The sequence below is a fragment of the Scyliorhinus canicula genome, chromosome 2 (genome assembly GCF_902713615.1).
Source record: "Scyliorhinus canicula chromosome 2, sScyCan1.1, whole genome shotgun sequence".
Taxonomy (NCBI): domain Eukaryota; kingdom Metazoa; phylum Chordata; class Chondrichthyes; order Carcharhiniformes; family Scyliorhinidae; genus Scyliorhinus; species Scyliorhinus canicula.
The window spans coordinates 39,199,586-39,219,832 of record NC_052147.1 but is presented as its reverse complement, the minus strand read 5'-3'; the positions used below and the strand labels follow the sequence as shown (position 1 = coordinate 39,219,832).

Here is a 20,247-nt window from a genome sequence, read left to right as displayed (position 1 = left end):
CTGCAGCGTATGAGGTAGACTACATTGGTCGAGTCGCACGAGTATGCGCCGCGTACCTGGTGGGTGGTGTTTCCACGTGTAATGGTGGTGTCCATGTCGATGATCTGGCATGTCTTGCAGAGATTACCCTGGCAGGGTTTTGTGGTGTTGTGGTTGCTGTTCTGAAGGCTGGGTAATTTGCTGCAAACAATGGTTTGTTTGAGGTTGCGCGGTTGTTTGAAGGCCAGTAGTGGGGGTGTGGGGATGACCTTGGCAAGATGTCCATCCTCGCTGATGATGTGTTGGAGGCTGCGAAGAAGATGTCGTAGTTTCTCCGCCCCAGGAAAGTACTGGACGACGAAGGGTACTCTGTCAGTGGTGTCCCGTGTTTGTCTTCTGAGGAGGTCGGTTGGGGAGCACTTCAGCAGTCAGGGACATTCAGCCTCTGATCTCCGGGTCAGCATTCTACAAGGAGGCCTTCAGGAGACGCGACAACGCAAAATTGCTGAGCAAAAACTTATAGCTAAGTTCCGCACGCATGAATGCGGACTCAACCGGGATCTGGGATTCATGTCGCATTACATTCGGCCCCCACCAACAAGCCTGGACTTGCAGAGGCCTACCGACTGAACTGGCTTGGGACAATTCACACCTCTTTAACCTGGAGTTACCTCTCTCTCTGCATCTTTGATGATTTGATTGCCTGCAGGTGCTCGCATTCCGGGGCATCTCTGACTGTGTCTATATAAACATTTCTGGAACAAGCCTTTCCATTCACCTGAAGAAGGAGCCGTGCTCCGAAAGCTCGTGTTTGAAACAAACCTGTTGGACTTTAACCTGGTGTTGTAAGACTTCTTACTGCAATCTTTAATTAGGCATTTGCTGGAGACTTGATGTTGCCTGTAGTCCAAATGCCAAAGTCACATGATATGCAGCAGCCGTTTTAGCACCTTGTTTGCGTCTAATTTTTAAAAGTGTTGACTGAAAGTTCATGAGGTGACATGCCTGCACTGGGTATGACACAGATGTTATAAAAATTGTGAACTGCACATTTTTATTGGCCCCAAGATTAACCCTGAGTCGGGGAGGGAGTGGGACAACTCTATAAGAATGGGATTCCCTGAGATTCTGATTGATTTAACAGCAAGACATGATTAGAATTTTTGGAACCCATTTACTTGCTGCAGTCAGCCAGATTTAGAGGTTGGTTGGCAATTGGGCAGGGTGGCCTTCAGCAATAGACGTAGTAGGGAGTGGAGCTGGTGTAGGCAGGGAGAGATCAGGCATCATGGGCCACACACCGAAACAAACGTCAACTGCTGCTGGAGGGTCATCAACTCATAGAACATAGAACATAGAACAGTACAGCACAGAACAGGCCCTTCGGCCCTCGATGTTGTGCCGAGCAATGATCACCCTACTTAAACCCACGTAACCCGTAACCCAACAATCCCCCCATTAACCTTACACTATGGGCAATTTAGCATGGCCAATCCACCTAACCCGCACATCTTTGGACTGTGGGAGGAAACCGGAGCACCCGGAGGAAACCCACGCACACACGGGGAGGACGTGCAGACTCCACACAGGCAGTGACCCAGCCGGGAATCGAACCTGGGACCCTGGAGCTGTGAAGCATTGATGCTAACCACCATGCTACCGTGAGGCCCAACTCGGTGAAAGACGCTCTTTGGTCTGCCCGAAACGTGCTGATCTTCCAGTGCAAAGAATTGTCCTTCACCGAGTGTTGCAGGCTGGCACATTCCAAGGTCCAGGACTATGTGCTGAGGGACGCACTCAAGCTTGGGGCAGCTGCCGCCAAGGCTCAATGGGGAAAGACCACTCTGTAAGGTCTTCCAACAAATGTACACCGAGGGACTGGCAACTGTGTAAAACCCCTCGGTCTGTGTCATTAACACTCCAATGTAAAAAAGAAACATGACAATGTAAATATTTAAGAAAGAATTGTAACGTAAAGAGGGATATATGTGTAATGCCATCCCATTTGAATGGAAAAAGTCAAGGGAATGTGTAACTTTGATGGAAATGTACAGTCAAGACAATTCGAAATGTTCTGTAATGTTTATTATAGATTTTATAAATAAAGTATATTTTTTGAAAAAAGAAATCATGGGGTTATCATAAAGGAGATAGGGGAGATCACAGGTAAAGGTGAGAAAATTCCTCTTCCTTGCCCACAAGCAGTGCTGGCATATCATATGCTTGTTCCATGAAACAGTTCACGTCTGCCTTTTGTTGGCAGCATTTTCTGGGATCCAGGAAACCCAGCCAGGCACTGTTTAAAGCTGGAACAAAAAAAAACAGCTCAGTCGCCCACCTCTGTTACAATTAGAATTTGGCAGGTTTGAGGCATGTTAGGTTCGTGTTTGAGATATTTTGCATTCCTATTTCCACCCAGGCCCATCCATTATTGTTGGGGCTGGTTGGGTAAGAGTCCTCTTTGTTGGATGAGATTTTAACTCATGCAAAGCCTGTTCTGAGTTAAAATAGGGTGAATTAGGGTTCAGATTGTTCATGATTCTAGTTAGTGTTATATGTGCAGCCACTCCCATTGAGATGCAGTCTCTCTTTCCTGATGCTTGCATGGCTAAATTTGCCACTACTCGGATGCTGATCAACACCAAATTGGTAAACCGCTCAGGCCGCAGAGTGCCTAATCTCACACTAATATGGATGGGAATGTGCTTCTCAAGTTGGGGCAGTAACACTTGTTTTTCCAGGGTTGATGGAGCTGTTCATTCTCTGGGAACATTTGCTGTTGACACCGCATTTTAAACAAACTGACAAGGTTTTGTTTTCTGCCATTAATATTATTCACCGAGAACACAAATTTCATAAAAAGCAATCGGAGAAAAAAAAATCCCACATCGCTATATGTCAGCAACAGATTCTATTCCTGAGCTTCTGAAACTGGGGCAGGAATTTCTGTATATCAACTATGATTCAAATTTCACTAACAATATTAGAAATGATGTGGAGATGCCGGCGTGGGACTGAGGTGAGCACAGTAAGAAGTCTTACAACAGCAGGTTAAAGTCCAAAATGTTTGTTTCCAATCACTAGCTTTCGGAGCATTGCTCCTTCCTCAGGTGAATCGCCTGAGGAAGGAGCAGTGCTCTGAAAAGCTAGTGATTCCAAACAAACTTGTTGGACTTTAACCTGCTGTTGTAAGACTTCTCACAATAATATTAGAAATGATTGATATTAAAAGTGAAGCAACTCAATGGAAACCTTTTTTTTTGTCTTTTGCAGATTTGGATGACCCGGTACTGACGGTACATCATAGTGTAGGTGAAGCAAAGGAGCAGTTTTACTTTGAAAGAACTGTATTCCTTAGGTGTTCAGTCAATTCGAATCCCCCTGTCCGATACAGTTGGCGTCGAGGAAGAGAGATTCTATCCCAGGGATCAGACAAGGGGGTTGAGATCTACGAGCCATTTTTTACCCAGGTACATTATAAAACTTTATGTCTATGGCTGAGCAAAGTATCTGAATTGCATTTCACTTTTAGTAATACAGCAGACATGACTTCCCCATTGATGACCTGGTAGAATACGGATTCCATTCAGCTGTCCTCTAAATCTGCTTTCATGTTCTAGTCATGGACTCAGGGGGATGATCTAAATGTACTGCTCCTCTACAATCGCTTGTTTATAATCCAGCCAGTCTCCCTCTCGTCCCACTGCAAAATGGTATCATGCACATGGACATCCTGTTGCCTTTGATGCAAACTAATATATACCAAATTTAGTTAATCAACATTAAAAAAAAAAATTAAATTGCATTAATAAAACCGATATTACAAGAGAAACGATTGCACAATGGAAGTCCTGTGATTTCGCTTGTAATGGCAGGTGAAAACTAAGTATTTTGAAGTATTAATTATTTTTCGCTTTTGTTTTTAAATGTACAAGCCTTGCATTTTCTGCGGATGGTCTGTTCCACTTTGTGATCGGTTTAATTACAGCACGATGATTAATAGTAAATTCTCCTGCTGGATGCATTTCATTCATTTGCAGATTTCTTCCCCCACCCCCATTTATTTCAGAGGCACCAACTTCATGACAAGATCAAGCTGTGCCACTAATAAGGGAGATCTGTTTTCTAACCGCAGTATGCTCAAGTGATCCAAGTTTAAGCATCCCTTTTGACCCGTGGTCTAACCACTTAATTGTACATTGACAAATGCCTCATGGTGTTAATGGCCCTGCAGCAGATGAACATGGACAGACAGACCAGCTCCCCTCAGTATCTCTATAGTTACGGCTGCAGGATTTTTCCAATGGCTGTTCAACTGCCACTAGCTATTGAAGTTGCTTTATGAAACAAAGAAACACTGGACATTTAGTTATGCCAATTTGTCCATTCGAAAAAATAGGATGAAAGAGTGCATGACAAATTATGTTATTGATTGTAAGAAATGAAGGGATGTCCTGAAGGGAGGTGCTTTAAAGCTTCTAACATTGCTTTCACATTGCAGGTTGCTCATTTGAATTTTAGTTATTATTGATTCAGAGCGGTCCCACCATGATAATTCAATGAAAAATGTAGCAATTCACCCAGAACTGCAACAACAGCCAAATTCCTTAAACATCTGTCCACCTTGTGTTACCACTACTCCCAATTAAGAAAAACATCTGCACCCATAAATCACTTTGTTTACTAAATTTAATTTACAGTTCTGACTTTGCAGTAATATTTACCACCAATTCAATGATACGGCAAAGTGGATTAATGCATTATTGCACATTTTCTGTTGTTCTGATAATTAACATTAAAAAGATGCCAAATTATTAATATTAAAAATTCAGTGCTTTGAGCTGAAAAATTACCTGGAGCCCACCTTTGCCGATGCAGAGAGAAATTCCTCTCATTAGCCTGATGACTTAATTAAATATGAGATTACAAAGCCTTGTGGGCTTGATTTTCTGTTTGAATGAAATATTGAATTGTCCAGTCTAAAAATTTGATTTCTTTGTGTAGTGCTAACATTGAGGTCTTTTAAAATTGGATTCAACCCTTGTACAAACTTTGGAGCCACATTCCTCCACTTTAAAAAGTTCCTCTTGAAACAGCACATTTCTAACGTTCTTGAAATATTGGGAGAGGAGGTTTAAGCATATCTGGGCAATGGCTCTGCCACTAATGCTCTCACCTCTTTAGTCATAAGGATGTGGGTTGATGTCTCTTTCAAAGATTTGAGCAAAAAGGTCTGGGTTGACATTAACTCGAGTGCATTACCAATGGAATTCTGCATGGTCAGATGAGATGTTAAAAACCGTGGACCCATCTGCTCTCAGTTCAACGTAAAAGCTGCCATGACACTATTTCAAAGAGTTAGGGGAGTTATCCCTGGTGACTTTGTCAATATTTCTGTCTCAATCAGCATCACTAAAACAGACTAAGGGGAAGAGTAGACAGGGAAGAGATGATAATCGCAAAGGGACAGGTGGTCTGAGGTGCATTTGTTTTAATGAGAGAAGTGTAGCAGGTAAGGCAGATGAACTTAGGGCTTGGATTAGTACCTGGGAATATGATGTTATTGGTATTACTGAGACTTGGTTGAGGGATGGGCAAGACTGGCAACTAAATATCCCAGGGTATAGATGCTTCAGGAGGGATAGAGAGGGAGGTAAAAGGGGTGGAGGAGTTGCATTACTGGTCAGAGATGATATCACAGCTGTGATTAAGGAGGGCACGATAGAGGATTCGAGCACTGAGGCAATATGGATAGAGCTAAGAAATAGGACGGGTGCAGTAACATTGTTGGGACTTTACTATCGGCCTCCTAAAAGCGAGCCATATAGAACAATGTAGAAGCAATAGGGTGGTTGTGATGGGAGATTTTAACTTCCCCAACATTGAATGGGACTCATGTAGTGTTGGAGGCGTAGATGGAGCAGAATTTGTAAGGAGCATCCAGGAGAGTTTTTTAGAGCAATATGTAAATAGTCCAACTCGGGAAGGGGCCATACTGGACCTGGTATTGGGGAATGATCCCGGCCAGGTGGTTGACATTTCCATAAGTTTTAGAATACTCATGGACAAAGACGAGAGTGGTCCTAAAGGAAGAGCGCTAAATTGGGGAAAGGCCAACTATAACAAAATTCGGCAGGAGCTCGGGAATGTGGATTGGGAGCAGCTGTTTAAGGGTAAATCCACATTTGAAATGTGGGAGTCTTTTAAGGAAAGGTTGATCAGAGTGCAGGACAAACATGTTCCTGTGAAAATGAGAGATAGAAATGGCAAGATTAGGGAACCATGGATGACGGGTGGAATTGTGAGACTAGCTAAAATGAAAAAGGATGCATACATAAGATCGAGGCGACTCAAAACTGATGAAGCTTTGGAGAAATATCGGGAAAGTAGGACAAATCTCAAACACGCAATAAAGAGGGGTAAAAGGGGTCATGAAATATGTTTGGCTAACAGGGTTAAGGAAAATCCCAAAGCCTTTTATTCATATATAAGGAGCAAGAGGGTAACTAGAGAAAGGATTGGCCCACTCAAAGACAAAAGAGGGAATTTATGCGTAGAGTCAAAGGAAATGAGTGAGCTTCTTAATGAGTACTTTGCATCGGTATTCACCAATGAGAGGGACATGATAGATGTTGAGGCTAGGGATGGATGTTTAAATACTCTAGGTCATGTCGGCATAAGGAAGGGGGAGGTTTTGGGTATTCTAAAAGGCATTAAGGTGGACAAGTCCCCAGGTCCCGATGGGATCTATCCCAGGTTACTGAGGGAAGCGAGGGACGAAATCGCTGGGGCCTTAACATATATCTTTGCAGCGTCCTTGAGCACGGGTGAGGTCCCGGAGGACTAGAGAATTGCTAATGTTGTCCCTTTGTTTAAGAAGGGTAGCAGGGATAATCCAGGGAATTATAGATCTGTGAGCTTGACGTCAGTGGTAGGCAAACTGTTGGAGAAGATACTGAGGGATAAGATCTATTCATATTTGGAAGAAAATAGACTTATCAGTGATAGGCAGCATGGTTTTGTGCAGGGAAGGTCATGTCTTACAAACCTAATAGAATTCTTTGAGGAAGTGACAAAGTTAATTGATGAGGGAAGGGCTGTAGATGTTATATACATGGACTTCAGTAAAGCATTTGATAAAGTTTCCCATGGCAGGTTGATGGAAAAAGTGAAGTTGTATGGGGTTCAGGGTGTACTAGCTAAATTGATAAATAACTGGCTGGGAAACAGGAGACAGAGAGTAGTGGTGGAAGGGAGTGTCTCAAAATGGAGAAAGGTGACTAGTGGTGTTCCACAGGGAACCGTGCTCGGACCACTGTTGTTTGTGATATACATAAATGATCTGGATGAAGGTATAAGTGGTCTGATGAGCAAGTTTGCAGATGATACTAAGATTGGTGGAGTTGCAGATAGCGAGGCGGACTGTCAGAGAATACAGCAAAATATAGATAGATTGGAGAGTTGGGCAGAGAAATGGCAGATGGAGTTCAATCCAGGCAAATGCGAGGTGATGCATTTTGGAAGATCTAACTCAAGAGCAGACTATATGGTCAATGGAAGAGTCCTGGGGAAAATTGATGTACAGAGAGATCTGGGAGTTCAGGTCCATTGTACCCTGAAGGTGGCAACGCAGGTTGATAGAGTGGTCAAGAAGGCATACATAGAACAGTACAGCACAGAACAGGCCCTTCGGCCCTCGATGTTGTGCCGAGCAATGATCACCCTACTCAAACCCCAAGTATCCACCCTATACCCGTAACCCAACAGCCCTCCCCCTTAACCTTACCCTTTTTAGGACACTACGGGCAATTTAGCATGGCCAATCCACCTAACCCGCACATCTTTGGACTGTGGGAGGAAACCGGAGCACCCGGAGGAAACCCACGCACACACGGGGAGGACATGCAGACTCCGCACAGACAGTGACCCAGCCGGGAACCGAACCTGGGACCCTGGAGCTGTGAAGCATTTATGCTAACCACCATGCTACCGTGCTGCCCCAAGGCAAGCATACAGCATGCTTGCCTTCATCAGACGGGGTATTGAGTACAAGAGTCGGCAGGTCATGCTACAGTTGTATCGGACTTTGGTTAGGCCACATTTGGAATACTGCGTGCAGTTCTGGTCGCCACATTACCAGAAGGATGTGGATGCTTTAGAGAGGGTGCAGAGGAGGTTCACCAGGATGTTGCCTGGTATGGAGGGTGCTAGCTATGAAGAAAGGTTGAGTAGATTAGGATTGTTTTCATTGGAAAGATGGAGGTTGAGAGGAGACCTGATTGAGGTCTACAAAATTATGAGTGGTATGGACAGGGTGGATAGCAACAAGCTTTTTCCAAGAGTGGGGGTGTCAATTACAAGGGGTCACGATTTCAAGGTGAGAGGGGAAAAGTTTAAGGGAGATGTGCATGGAAAGTTTTTTACGCAGAGGGTGGTGGGTGCCTGGAATGCTTTGCCAGCGGAGGTGGTAGAGACAGGCATGATAGCATCATTTAAGATGCATCTGGACAGATATATGAATGTGTGGGGAACAGAGAGAAGTAGGCCTTGGAAAATAGGCAACAGGTTTAGATAAAGGATCTGGATCGGCGCAGGCTGGGAGGGCCGAAGGGCCTGTTCCTGTGCTGTAATTTTCTTTGTTCTTTGTTCTTTGTTCTAGATTATCTGCTCATTATTCAATTTCTGTTTGTGGTAGTTTTCTGCGCATAAATTGGCAGACCCATTTTCTGCATTGCAACAGTGGCTATGATTCAAAAGTACTTTATTGCGTGCAATGTCCTGAGGTCATGAAAGAAACATAGGAGATAGCTGCAGGAATAGGCCGTTCGGCCCTTTGAGCCTGCACCACCATTCAATATGATCATGGCTGATTGTGCAAATTTAATATCCCACTCACGATTTCTCTTCATACCCCTTGTTCCCTTTAGCCACACGGACAACATCCAGCTCCCTCTTGAATATATCCAAAGAACTCGCCACAACAGCTTTCTGTGGTGGAGAATTCCACAAGTTCACAACTCTCTGAGAGAAGTCCTTCCTCATCTCAGTCCTGAATGGCTTACCCCTTATTCTTGGGCTGTGACCCCGAGTTCTGGACATCCCCAACATTGGGAACATTCTTGCCGCATCTAGTCTGTCCAGTCCCATTAGGATTTTATATGTTTCTATGAGATCCTTTCAAATTCTTCTCAACTCCAGTGAGTCCAAGCACAGTCAATCCAGCCTTTCTTCAATGCCAGGCCTGCCATCCCGGGAATTAGACTGGTGAACCTTTGCTGGACATCCTCAAGAGCAAGAATGTCCTTCCTCAAACTAGGAGACCAAAGCTACACAAACTCTATGTTATATATTCTATGTTCTACTCAAGGTGTGGCCTCACCAAGGCCCTGAATAATTGCAGCCAGACATCCCTACTCCTATACTCGAATCCTCTTGCTATGAAGGCCTGCACACCATTACCTTTCCTCACTGCCTGCTGTACCTGCGTGCCAACAATCAGCGACTGTTCTACCATGATACCCAGATTCATTGCACTGCCCCTTTTCCTAAACTGCCACCATTCAGACAATAATCTGTCTTCCTGTTTTTGCCACCAAATTGGATAACCTCACATTTACCCTCATTATAGTGCATTTGCCGACTACTTGCCCACTCAACCAACCTGTTCTAGTCACCCTGCAGCATTTTTGCATTCTCCTCACAGCACACACTGCCACACAGCTGGGGTGCATTTTTTAAATACATATCTTTTTTTAAATCATTTATTTTTTAAAATCAGAAATGAGGGGTGGGATTCTCCCCTACCCGGCAGGACGGGGGGTCCCGGCGTAGCGGAGTGGCGCCAACCACTCTGGGGTCGGGCCTCCCCAAAGGTGCGGAATTCTCCGCACCTTTGGGGGCTAGGCCCTCACCGGAGCGGTTGGCACCACGCCGACTGGCGCAAAAACCGGCGCCAGCGGCCTTTCACGCCCACCGCCCGGCAGCGGGACTTGCCGATAGGCTTTCGCCGGTTCGCGCATGCGCCGGCGGTGACGTCATCGGCCAGCTGCCGCTGACGTCACCACCGGCGCATGCGCGCTGTGGGTTTCTCTTCCGCTTCCGCCATGGCGGAGGCCGTGGCGGTGGGGGAGGAGAAAGAGTGCCCCCAGGGCACTGGCCCGCCCCCTGACAGGGGGGCCCCGATTGCGGGCCTGGCCACCGTGGGGGCACCCCGGCGGGATTGCCCCGCGCCCCTCCCAGGACCCCGGGGGCCCGGTCGCGCCGCCGATCCCGCTGCCACCAGAGGTGGTTCAAACCACGGCGGCGGGAGAGGCCTCCCAGCGGCGAGACTTCAGCCCATCGCAGGCCGGAGAATCGCCGCAGGGGCCTCGGCGATCGGAGTGGCGAGATTCCCGCGCCCGCCAATTCCCAAGTGGCGGAGAATCTCTGCCACGGCGGGACAGGATTTTCGGCGGCCCCAGGCGATTCTCTGACCCTGCTGGGGGTCGGAGAATTTCGCCCGTGAAGTGTAGCTGAGTGGTAATGTTACTGGAATAGTTTTGGTAATGACCATGAAACTCAGGCTGTCATTAAAAAATAATCTGGTTCAGGCAAGAAAATCGGCCTCCTTATTGAGTCTGGCCGACATGTGACCTCAGACCCACAGCAATAGGTTGACTCTTAGCTGCCTTCTAAAACTGCCTAGAAAGCTACACTGTTGTAACACAGGATGGAGCACCCACATTCACCCACAGGGATTGAGTTTGTCCAAGGCACACCCACCTAATCCACCCTTCAAAGTTCTCCTCACTACCATGTGTAAACTTGCAGCAAAATTGGGAGACCTGTCCCCCAGACTAGTCAAGCAGAAATCTGACAGTCATCCTCACAAAACGACTCCTTACAGCCAGTGTCACAACTCCTTCGTCACCATCCCTGGCTATGTCCTTCCCAGTGGTAGGGCAGTTAAGTGCCCGATGAGTGGGGAAAAATTTGGAAGCTGAAGTATAACGTGGAATAATGTGTGGCGTGAAGAGTGGGAAAGCGGAATATTACTTAAATGGAGAGGACTACAGAATGCTACAGTCTAGCAGGATCTCAGTGTCTGCACACATGAATTCCAAACAGTTAACATGCAATTATTGTGAGTAATTAAGAAAGCAAATGGAATGTTGATCTCAATTGCAAGGTTGATGGATTATAAAAGTAGGGAAGTTTTGCAAAATTGTCCAGGGCATTTGTGAGACTACACCTAGAGTACTGTGTCTAGTTTTGGACTACTTGTTTTAGGAGGTTTATACTCACTTTGGAGGCAGTTCAGAGAAGGTTCACCACGTTGATCCCTGGGATGAAGGAGTCTCATGAGGAAGGTTGTCTTAGGAGGAAAGGATGAGCCGTTTGAGCCTCTACTTATTTTTATATATTTATTTGTTCTTGGGATGTGGGCACAGCTGGCCAGGCCAGCATTCATTGCCCATCCCTAATTGCCCATGAATAGGTGGTGGCAAGCTCCCTTCTTGAACCGCTGCCGTCCATATATGTAGGTACACCCACAGTGCTTTTCGGGAGGGAGATCCAGGAATTTGACCCAGCGACAGTAAAGGAACAGCATTATGTTTGTGAGTGGCTTGGAGGGAAACTTGAAGTGTTCCAATGCATCTGCCACCCTTGTCCTTCACCAGTTTGGAAGGTTCTGTCAAAGGAGACTTGGTGAATTCCTGATGTGCATCTTGTGGATTATAAACACTGCTGCCACTGTGCGTGGGGCGGGAGTGAATGTTTGAGTTGAGAGAATATTGGGGTTTTGAAGAATGAAACATGACCTTACTGAAATATAAGATTCTGAAGGGACTTGGCAGGATTGAAAGGATGTTTCCCATCATTGGGAATCTAGAATCATGGGGGACACAATTGGGAAATTTGCAGACGACACGAATAATTGGCCATTTGGAGGTAGTGCAGAGGATAGCTGTAAGCTCCAGAATGATATAGATGGGTTGGCAGAGTGGGCAGGAAAGTGGCAGATAGAGTTCAACTTTGATAAGTGTGAGGTAATGCATATAGGGAGGTCAAACAGTAGACACAATAAACAGGAAGATATTGAGAGGGGTAGATGAAGTGAGAGATATTGGCGTGCAAATATACAGGTCCCTAAAGGTAGCACTATGGGGAGACAAGGTTGTAAAAAAAGCATATGGAATGCTCTCCTTTATTGACTGTGATACAAAATATAAAAGTAGGGATATAATGATTGAACTGCATAAATCACTGGTGAGGCCACAAATGGAATATTGTGCAGAGTTCTGGTCACCATATTACAGGAAGGATGTAATTGCTGTGGAGAGAGTGCAGAGGAGGTTTACTAGAATGCTGCCAGAGCTGGCGAATTGTAGCCATGAGGGGAGATTGGAGAGGTTGGGGTTCTTTTCCCTTCAAACAGAAAAGGCTGATAGTTGACATGATTGAAGTTTACAAAATTGTGCGGGTTGGAGATAGAGTAGACAGGGGGAACTTCTTTCCCTTAGCGGAGTTCAAAAACCGGGGATCATAGATTCAAGCCAACGGGCAGAAGATTTAGAGGAACATGAGGGGAAACCATTTTGTCCAGAGGGTGGTGGGTGTGTGGAACTCTCTGCCTCTGTTGGTGGTGGAGGGAGGCACCTGAAGTTCTTTCAAAAAGTACCTGGTCCTGCACCTTAAGTGCTGTAAGCTGCAAGGCTATGGGCTGTGTGCAGGAAGATGGGATTAGAAAGGGTGTCTTTGGGTCGGCATAGACAAGATGGGTCAAATGACCCCCTTCTATGCTGCAGCATTTCTATCGTTCAGTGGTTCTAACTAGATGGCACAGTTTAAATTTTATTTTCATTCCTGGGATGTGGATGTTGCTGGCTAGGGCAGCATTTATTGCCTATCCCTAATTGAACGGAGTGGGTTGCTAGGCCATTTCAGAGGGTATTTTAAGAGTCAACCACATTGCTGTGGGTATGGAGTCACATGTAGGCCAGACCAGGTAAGGATGGCAGATTTCCTTCCCTAAAGGATATTAGATGGGTTTTTTAGATAATCAACAATGATTTTGTGGTCACCATTAAACTTTTAATTCCAGATATTTATTGAATTCAAATTTCACCAACTGCCAGGGTGGGATTTGAACCTGGATCCCCAGAACATTACCCTGTGGTCTCTGAACTACTAGTCAGTGACAATACCACTACACCACTACCTCCCCTATTGGGAGGTGTCTCCCATTTAAAATGGAGGTGAGGATGAATTTATTTGTTGAGCGTTGTGAATTTTTGTAATTCTTGGTCACTGAATATACCTGAGCTGAGTTACAGAGACCTTTGATACAAAAGATAGTCAGGGTTATGGGGTGGGGACAGGCAAACAAGTGGAGTAAGGCCACAATCAACCATGATCTTATTGAATGAAGGAGCATGCTTGAGGGGCCAAATGGTTTACTGCTGCTCCTATTCCTGGTGTTCATTTGGTACTCAGTGTTACCTGTTCAGTTTGGATTCTGCTAGGGCCACTCACTCCAGCCTTCATTCAGCCTTCAACCATTGAAAAAAAGCTGAATTTCAGGGGTGGGAGAAGAGTGATTGTCCTTGACCAAGTGTGGGATCAATGAGGCCTCAAAATGCTGAACTCAATGGGAGGCAGGGAAACATCCATTTAATGCTTAGAGTTAGAGCCACCCTTGATGTGTCTTAATACCTTGGAGATACGCAGAGATGACACACTGGATTTTATAGTTTTATTGATGAGTGCATTGAAAATATCTGTTCTCATGCTTCCAGCTTCTTGCTTTATGGGCTACTCAGCACTTGCCTGCTGAGTGTGTCTCCAAGAACACTGAAGAAGCTGGCCACAATCAGTACAAGGCTGCCCGCTTGATTAGCAGCCCATCCACCTTAACTATTCATTCCCTCCTCCAACAGTGCACAGTGACGGAAGTGTGTTCCATCCACAAGATGTACTCGGCAACTCAGCAGCATTCCTTCTGCAGCACATTCCGAGCCCTCAACCTCTACATTGAACAGAGCGAGGGTATAAGACACATAGGAACACCACCAGCTGCAGGTCCTCCTCTAAGCTCCACACCAGGCCCACTGAACAGAGTAACCAGTGCTCCACTAGTCCTGCTGTGATTTGTTTTGAAATTGTTCACCTGCTGAGGAGCTCGGGTAGATCCGTCATTGGTTGACTTCATGAACTCAGAGATATAAAAAAAGTAAAAATGAAATTCCAATTTAACGTTTTTAGCAGACACGATGGCAGAGATTGTCCACTACTTTTCCAGCATTCAGATACAGACCCTGCCATGTTTTCCTATGGACACCCTCTGAATATATTGTTCTGATCGGGTACTGACGTCCCAAAGGAAGCCAGGCAGGAATGCTTACCCTGCACTGCATAAATCAAATCTGTGCCCATGCCACTCCTGTTTTCCCTTCAGCACAATTTCCTGAGTGCTGGTGGGTTGCTGATACTCATAAGACAACAAGCGTCCAGCAGCTCCTCTCTGACATTGCGGCGCAGGAATTGCGATGCTCACCGATATCTCCTAACATTCACGCTAACCCGAATTGCCAGTAGCAGAGCTTTTGTGAACACATGCTCAGAAATCTAACAATATTCCAATGACGCCTCTGTGCCACATATTCTAACCTTTTCAAATCAAAACCAAGTGGGCTGAGAAATATCACAATCACGTTTAAATCCTGACCATAATTGTGATATTTCTGGATACACCTGACTCAGTCAGATTAATCATGGATTGTGGAAATGAACTTGAAGGCAAGAATTGAAGAAAAACACCGCAGATGCGAGAAAGCCAAGAACTAAAGTCACTCAGCAAGTTAGGTGGTCTCCGTGGACAGAGAGACATAGGATAAACATTTTAGGTTGGTTAGTTGTCAAAAGGACAATGACCTCAAATGTTCATGCTACCTTCCTCTCTCTGTAGGTGATGCATGACGCGAACTAATCCTGTACTTCCATTAGACTGAGATCTTTATCTGGCACATGCTTTCCTGTTCAAAACAGGTAGTAACTGCAGATCTATTTACTTTAATCCAGGCATCTTCTTGCCTTTATTAGGTCAGTGTAATTTTAGTTCAAACTGGAACTGCTGTTCCGCATATTTTCCAATTGAAATAATGCTTGGCAACCAATTTCATTTTGAGTATGTTTGGAAAAGCGGTACCTTTTCCAAGATATTTTTTGTCATTCCTTGCTACTAACCTGGACGTTTTAGGATGAAGTATTTTGAGTGCTGATTCAGGAACATGGACATGTAAGGGAAAACTGGCACTTCAATTTCTTGGAAAGTTGTGTATACTTGAGAGCGGAATGCGATATACAAAAAATAGGTTGCAGTTTGTTCTTGAACTAGAAAAACACTTTGTTGGGGGTGTCATAGTTCTGCCGCTCGCCAATATGTTCAATATCCAGTCGTGGTCAGATATCGAAGACCTAGTAGTGGTCGAGTTTTCTCTTTACATCGTGGGGATAAACATTCAAAGAGGAAGGAAGTGGCGGGAACAGAGAATCCCACTGCCGACAAGGGCGCGCCGCCGAGGAACAAGCGGCTGGTGAACCGGAGAATCCAGATATTTAGCCACCTGCCCCATAAAGTTGTGCAGAAACTTAAATTCACACTTTTGTCCCACACTTCCAAAGGTAGGGAAATTCACTGTTAAAGTAAAAGCAAAACATTTAACTGGACAAAATTAGTAGCTGATCATCCTGCATACCATTTGTGATCAGACAACATTTGCGTTGTACGAATAATTGGGGAATAAGTGAGTGATTTAAAGATGAGACTGAAGATCTAATGCACGAGGGGCGCAGGCTATCCTTAGTTTCCCTCGACTACTTGACTTGAAAGTCATGTTCGTGGCCTCAAAAGAGATCAAATGGAGCGCTACAACTTAAACTATGGATCACATCTCATTTCAAAACTAAAATCTAATTAATTGAAGGGTATGCTGTAAATGTAAATGTATCACATTTTGACCATGCCAAGTTTCCTTTATGACTTGAAATTGGACTTGTTTGGTATCGTTTGATCGTTTTTTTTTAGTTAGATATCATGCCTGACATTGTCACATCATCTTGTGAAATAAAAACACCTCATTCCAAAGTTTTGGTTATTTCATTGGAAGTATTGCTGATGTTTCGTATATGACTGATCTTTGTGGTACTTTTGCACGAAGAGCATTATTCATTCAGCTTTTGATTACAAAGGGTAAATTTTTTAATCAATTTTTATTTTTCAAACAGGGTGAAATAAAAATACTGAAGTTGAAGAATCTTCGCCCCAAGGATTATGCGAATTATAGTTGCATTGCATCAGTCAGAAATGTTTGCAATATCCCCGACAAGATGGTTTCATTCAAGCTCAGTAATGCAACAGGTAGGTCTCACTTTAAATACAGCTGTGGAGACAGATGATGCCTGTCCAGGCATCTTGTCCTCTCTTAACATTCAACCTGCATCCACTGAGTGTTTTTTTTTTATTTATTGCACTCTGACCAAGTCCCCAGTGTGCAGGACCACCCATGCTCAAAGTGATGGGCTGCTAGTAGGAAGGAATGATCCAAATCTATTCAAATGGTTGGGAACAGAGTTGCCTGTCAAACTAATGCCTCTATGTTCCGGATGCAGAAGGAAGCCAGTTGTTTCATTAATGCTGCTTTAGACACATGAGTTGGGCTCTCTGTGTACCTCTGAATCCCTAAGCACAGTCACAATGCACGCGCAGCTGCAGAAAACAACAACAATGGCTTGCATTTAGATAGTGCCTTGAACACGGTAAATTTTAACACCGCCAAAATCTGACACCAAACCAACTAAAGAGATATTAGATCAGCTGCCCAAGAACTTGATTGAGAGGCAAGGAGAATCCTACGAGATGACAGAGAGGGTTAGATGCAGAGGAGTTTTGGGAAATAATTCCAGAGCATTGGATCTAGACAGCTGGTAGTATGGCCTCAATTTGGGGAAGACTTAAAACAAGGATGTAGAAGAATGGAGGAGTGCAGAGATCGCAAAGGATTGTCGGGCTAGAAGATATAGAGAGAGGGAGAGCTGCCAGGTAGTGATTTGAAACCAAGAATTAAAATGTTTCTAAATTGTGCGGTTGCTAGATCAGGAGTTAATGTCATAATCATGATCATCTTTATTAGTGTCACAAGTAGGCTTACATCAACACTGCAATGACGTTACTGTGAAAAGCTCCTCGTTGCCAAACTCCGGCGCCTATGCGGGTACACTGAGGGAGAATTCAGAATGTCCAATTCACATAACAGCACATCTTTCGGGACTTGTGGGAAGAAACTAGAGCACCCGGAGGAAACCCTCACAGACATGGGGAGAAGGTGCAGACTCCGCACATTCAGTGATCCAAACCGGGAAGCAAACCTGGGTCCCTGGCACTGGGAAGCAGCAGTGCTAACCACTATTCTGCCATGCTGTCCCTATAATGGATGTGGCTATCCATGTGCTGTTTTGGAACAGATTTGATATATGTGGTGAGTGCAAGCTGGCCTGATAGGCTGAGTTGACATGCTACTGCAAATTTATTAACTTCAGAATCAGGGGCGGGATTCTACGACCCCCTGCCGGGTCGGAGAATCGCCAGGGGTAGGCGTGAATCCCGCCCCCCGCCGGCTGCCGTATTCGCCGGTGCCGTGGTTTTGGCAGGGGCGGGAATCGCGCCGCGCCGGTCGGTGGCTGCTAGCAGCTCCCCGCCGGCAATTCTCCGGCCCGCGATGAGCCGAGTGGCCACCCATTTTCAGCGAGTCCCGCTGGCGTAAATCAGAACAGGCCCTTACCGGCGGGACCTGGCTCCACGGGCGGCCTGCAGAGTCCTCGGGGGGGGGGGGGGGGGGGGGGGGGGCGCGGGGGATCTGGCCTCGGGGGGTGTCCCCACGGTGGCCTGGCTCACAATCGGGGCACACCGATCCGGAGGGCGGGCCTATGCCGTGGGGGCACTCTTTCCCTCCGCACCGGCCTCCGTCAACCTCCGCCATGGCCGGTGCGGAGAAGTACCCCCCTGCGCATGCGCTGGGATGACGCCAGCACACGCTGGTGCTCCCACGCATGCTCCAACTCCGCCATACACTCTGCTGCCAGCCTAGCCCTAGAAGGTGCGGAGGATTCCGAACCTTTGGGGCGGTCCGCCGCCGGAGTGACTCCTTGGCGCCGGTGTGGCCCACCCCGCCGTTTCGCGGATAATCCCGCCCCTGGTTCGTACTGGTAAGGAGTGTCACAGACAATTTTAAGGTGCCACCTTTTATTGTCCATGATTAAGTATATTTGTATACGAATGTGTATATTTTCTTACCCTCAGAATGATTGAGTAAATTTAAATCACACTGCAGCAAGCTTTTGTGCATTAAAACCAAAGAAAGTGACTTTGATCTCCATTCAACTAAATGGGAACAAAGTCCCATAGTGAGCGCGTTTAGCCACATGTCTCCCAAGGCTCACAGCCTCAGCGAGGAAAGGGCCTTAGCGGGGAATGTGTGGCTGAGGCTGCACATAGCCCCGTTTTGTATACTGGGGAGCTCCACTTGCTGGAACTCCCCAGTGTAGCAAGAGATAGGGGCACCATTTTTATATGGTGCCCCGATCTCCGAGGCCCCCAAAGTGACCCCTGACCTCCCCAGCCTGAATGCACTATGGGAGGGTCCCAGCCCCCCATATAGCACTCCAGTCAAATTAAACATGCGCAATAAATGCCACCTTGGGAGTGCCACTGCTAGTGCCACCTGGGCAGTGCCAGGCTGGTACACAAGTGGCAGTGTCTGTGTGCCCAGATGGCACTAGTAGTGCCATGGCATCATCCTGCCCAAAGGGCTTGCAGCAGGGGGATTCCATACCCTGGGAGACCCCTATGAGTGCCGTTCCATTTGGTCCCTATTTCTGGGGACCAGTCCTGAACAGCGGGTCACCCGAGGTCTCTGAGGCAAAGGGGATGAATCCCAAGGCCTCAGGTACCTCGGGAATCTGCACAATAGCGTGAGGCTAGCTGTCTCGCTTTAATATGCAGGTTTGCCAAAAAGTGTTCCCGCCCACAATGGGCGGGATTTGCATCATAACGTCTCGCAAGATCGCTTTGAATCTCATGAAGCATTGCGAGCCGGGTAGATCCCAGGAGCGGAGTCTCCCGACTTTTATCGGCCACGCTGCACCACGGCTCGCTGCTTTTCCGGCGCAGCCTGGCCATTGGATCACACACTTTATTTCCCACACACGCTTCCCCTGTCGGCTAAACAAAAGTTTATTGCCAAGATATACTATCGCCGGAATTCTCCGGCCATTGGAATTCTCTTTTCCCGCTGGCAGTGCGCCCCCACCCGCGGTTTCCCGGCGGGTGAGGTGCTTCAATAGGAAATCCATCTGAGAAGCGTCGGAAAGAAAGAATCCTGGCACCAGCGAACAGCGTGCCTGCGAGAAACACAGGAGGACCGGAGCATCCTGCCCCATCTTTCCACCACATCTGAAACAATTCAGCGTGGAAACTTCTGAAGGACAACCAGGGGTGGCATGGTGGCACAATGGTTCACACTGCTGTCTCACAGTGCCAGGGGCCCGGGTTCAATTCTGGCCTTGGGTGACAATGGAGTTCGCACTTTCTCCCTGTGACTTTGTGGTTTTCCTCCAGGTGCTCCGGTTTACACCTACAATCCAAAGTTGTGCAGGTGGACTGGCCATGATAAATTGCTCCTTAGTGTCCAGGGAAGTGCAGATTACGTTATGGGGTTACTGGTATCGGTGCAGACTCAATGGGCTGAATGGCTTCCTTCTGCACTGCAGGGATCCTAGGGATGGCCTCCTTCTGCAATGTAGGGATTCTATGAGTTGGGCAATAAATGTTGTCCTAGCCAGCGACACCAACATCCCACAAATGAATTAAAGAAAGACTGCAGCAATATCATTCACAGCAACACAGTGATACGGTCTTCCTGCATCAATATTAACATTGACCCATAGCCTCAAAGCACAGCATTCATTACAACCTATAGCCACAATGTTTATCATTGACATGTGCCTTATAGTTCGAATGTATATAATTGATTATTACCTTCAAGCCTTCCTTGTACAGCAATTGACGGCTACCTTAGAGCTCCATTTACTAAAACTGGACGGTATCAATGTATGTAATTGACAGTAATCTTACAGCTCTAATGTATATTATTGATTACTATCCTGCAGCTCCAGCATATATCATTGACCTTTCAGCCTAACTATGTAACTTAGATAGCTGTGATGAATGTG

The 20,247-nt window shown here is 46.2% G+C and overlaps 1 protein-coding gene across 2 annotated transcripts in view; it reads left to right on the top strand.

Moving 5' to 3' along the window:
• The window catches only part of mdga2a (MAM domain containing glycosylphosphatidylinositol anchor 2a), a 1,064,841-nt gene that overhangs the window by 415,288 nt on the left and 629,306 nt on the right, over nt 1-20,247 (top strand). For both annotated transcript variants that reach the window (XM_038776329.1, XM_038776328.1), the window contains exons 4-5: nt 3,253-3,449; nt 16,246-16,378. In XM_038776329.1, the coding sequence (XP_038632257.1) occupies nt 3,253-3,449; nt 16,246-16,378 (330 nt within the window). The remainder of the gene's footprint in view (nt 1-3,252; nt 3,450-16,245; nt 16,379-20,247) is intronic.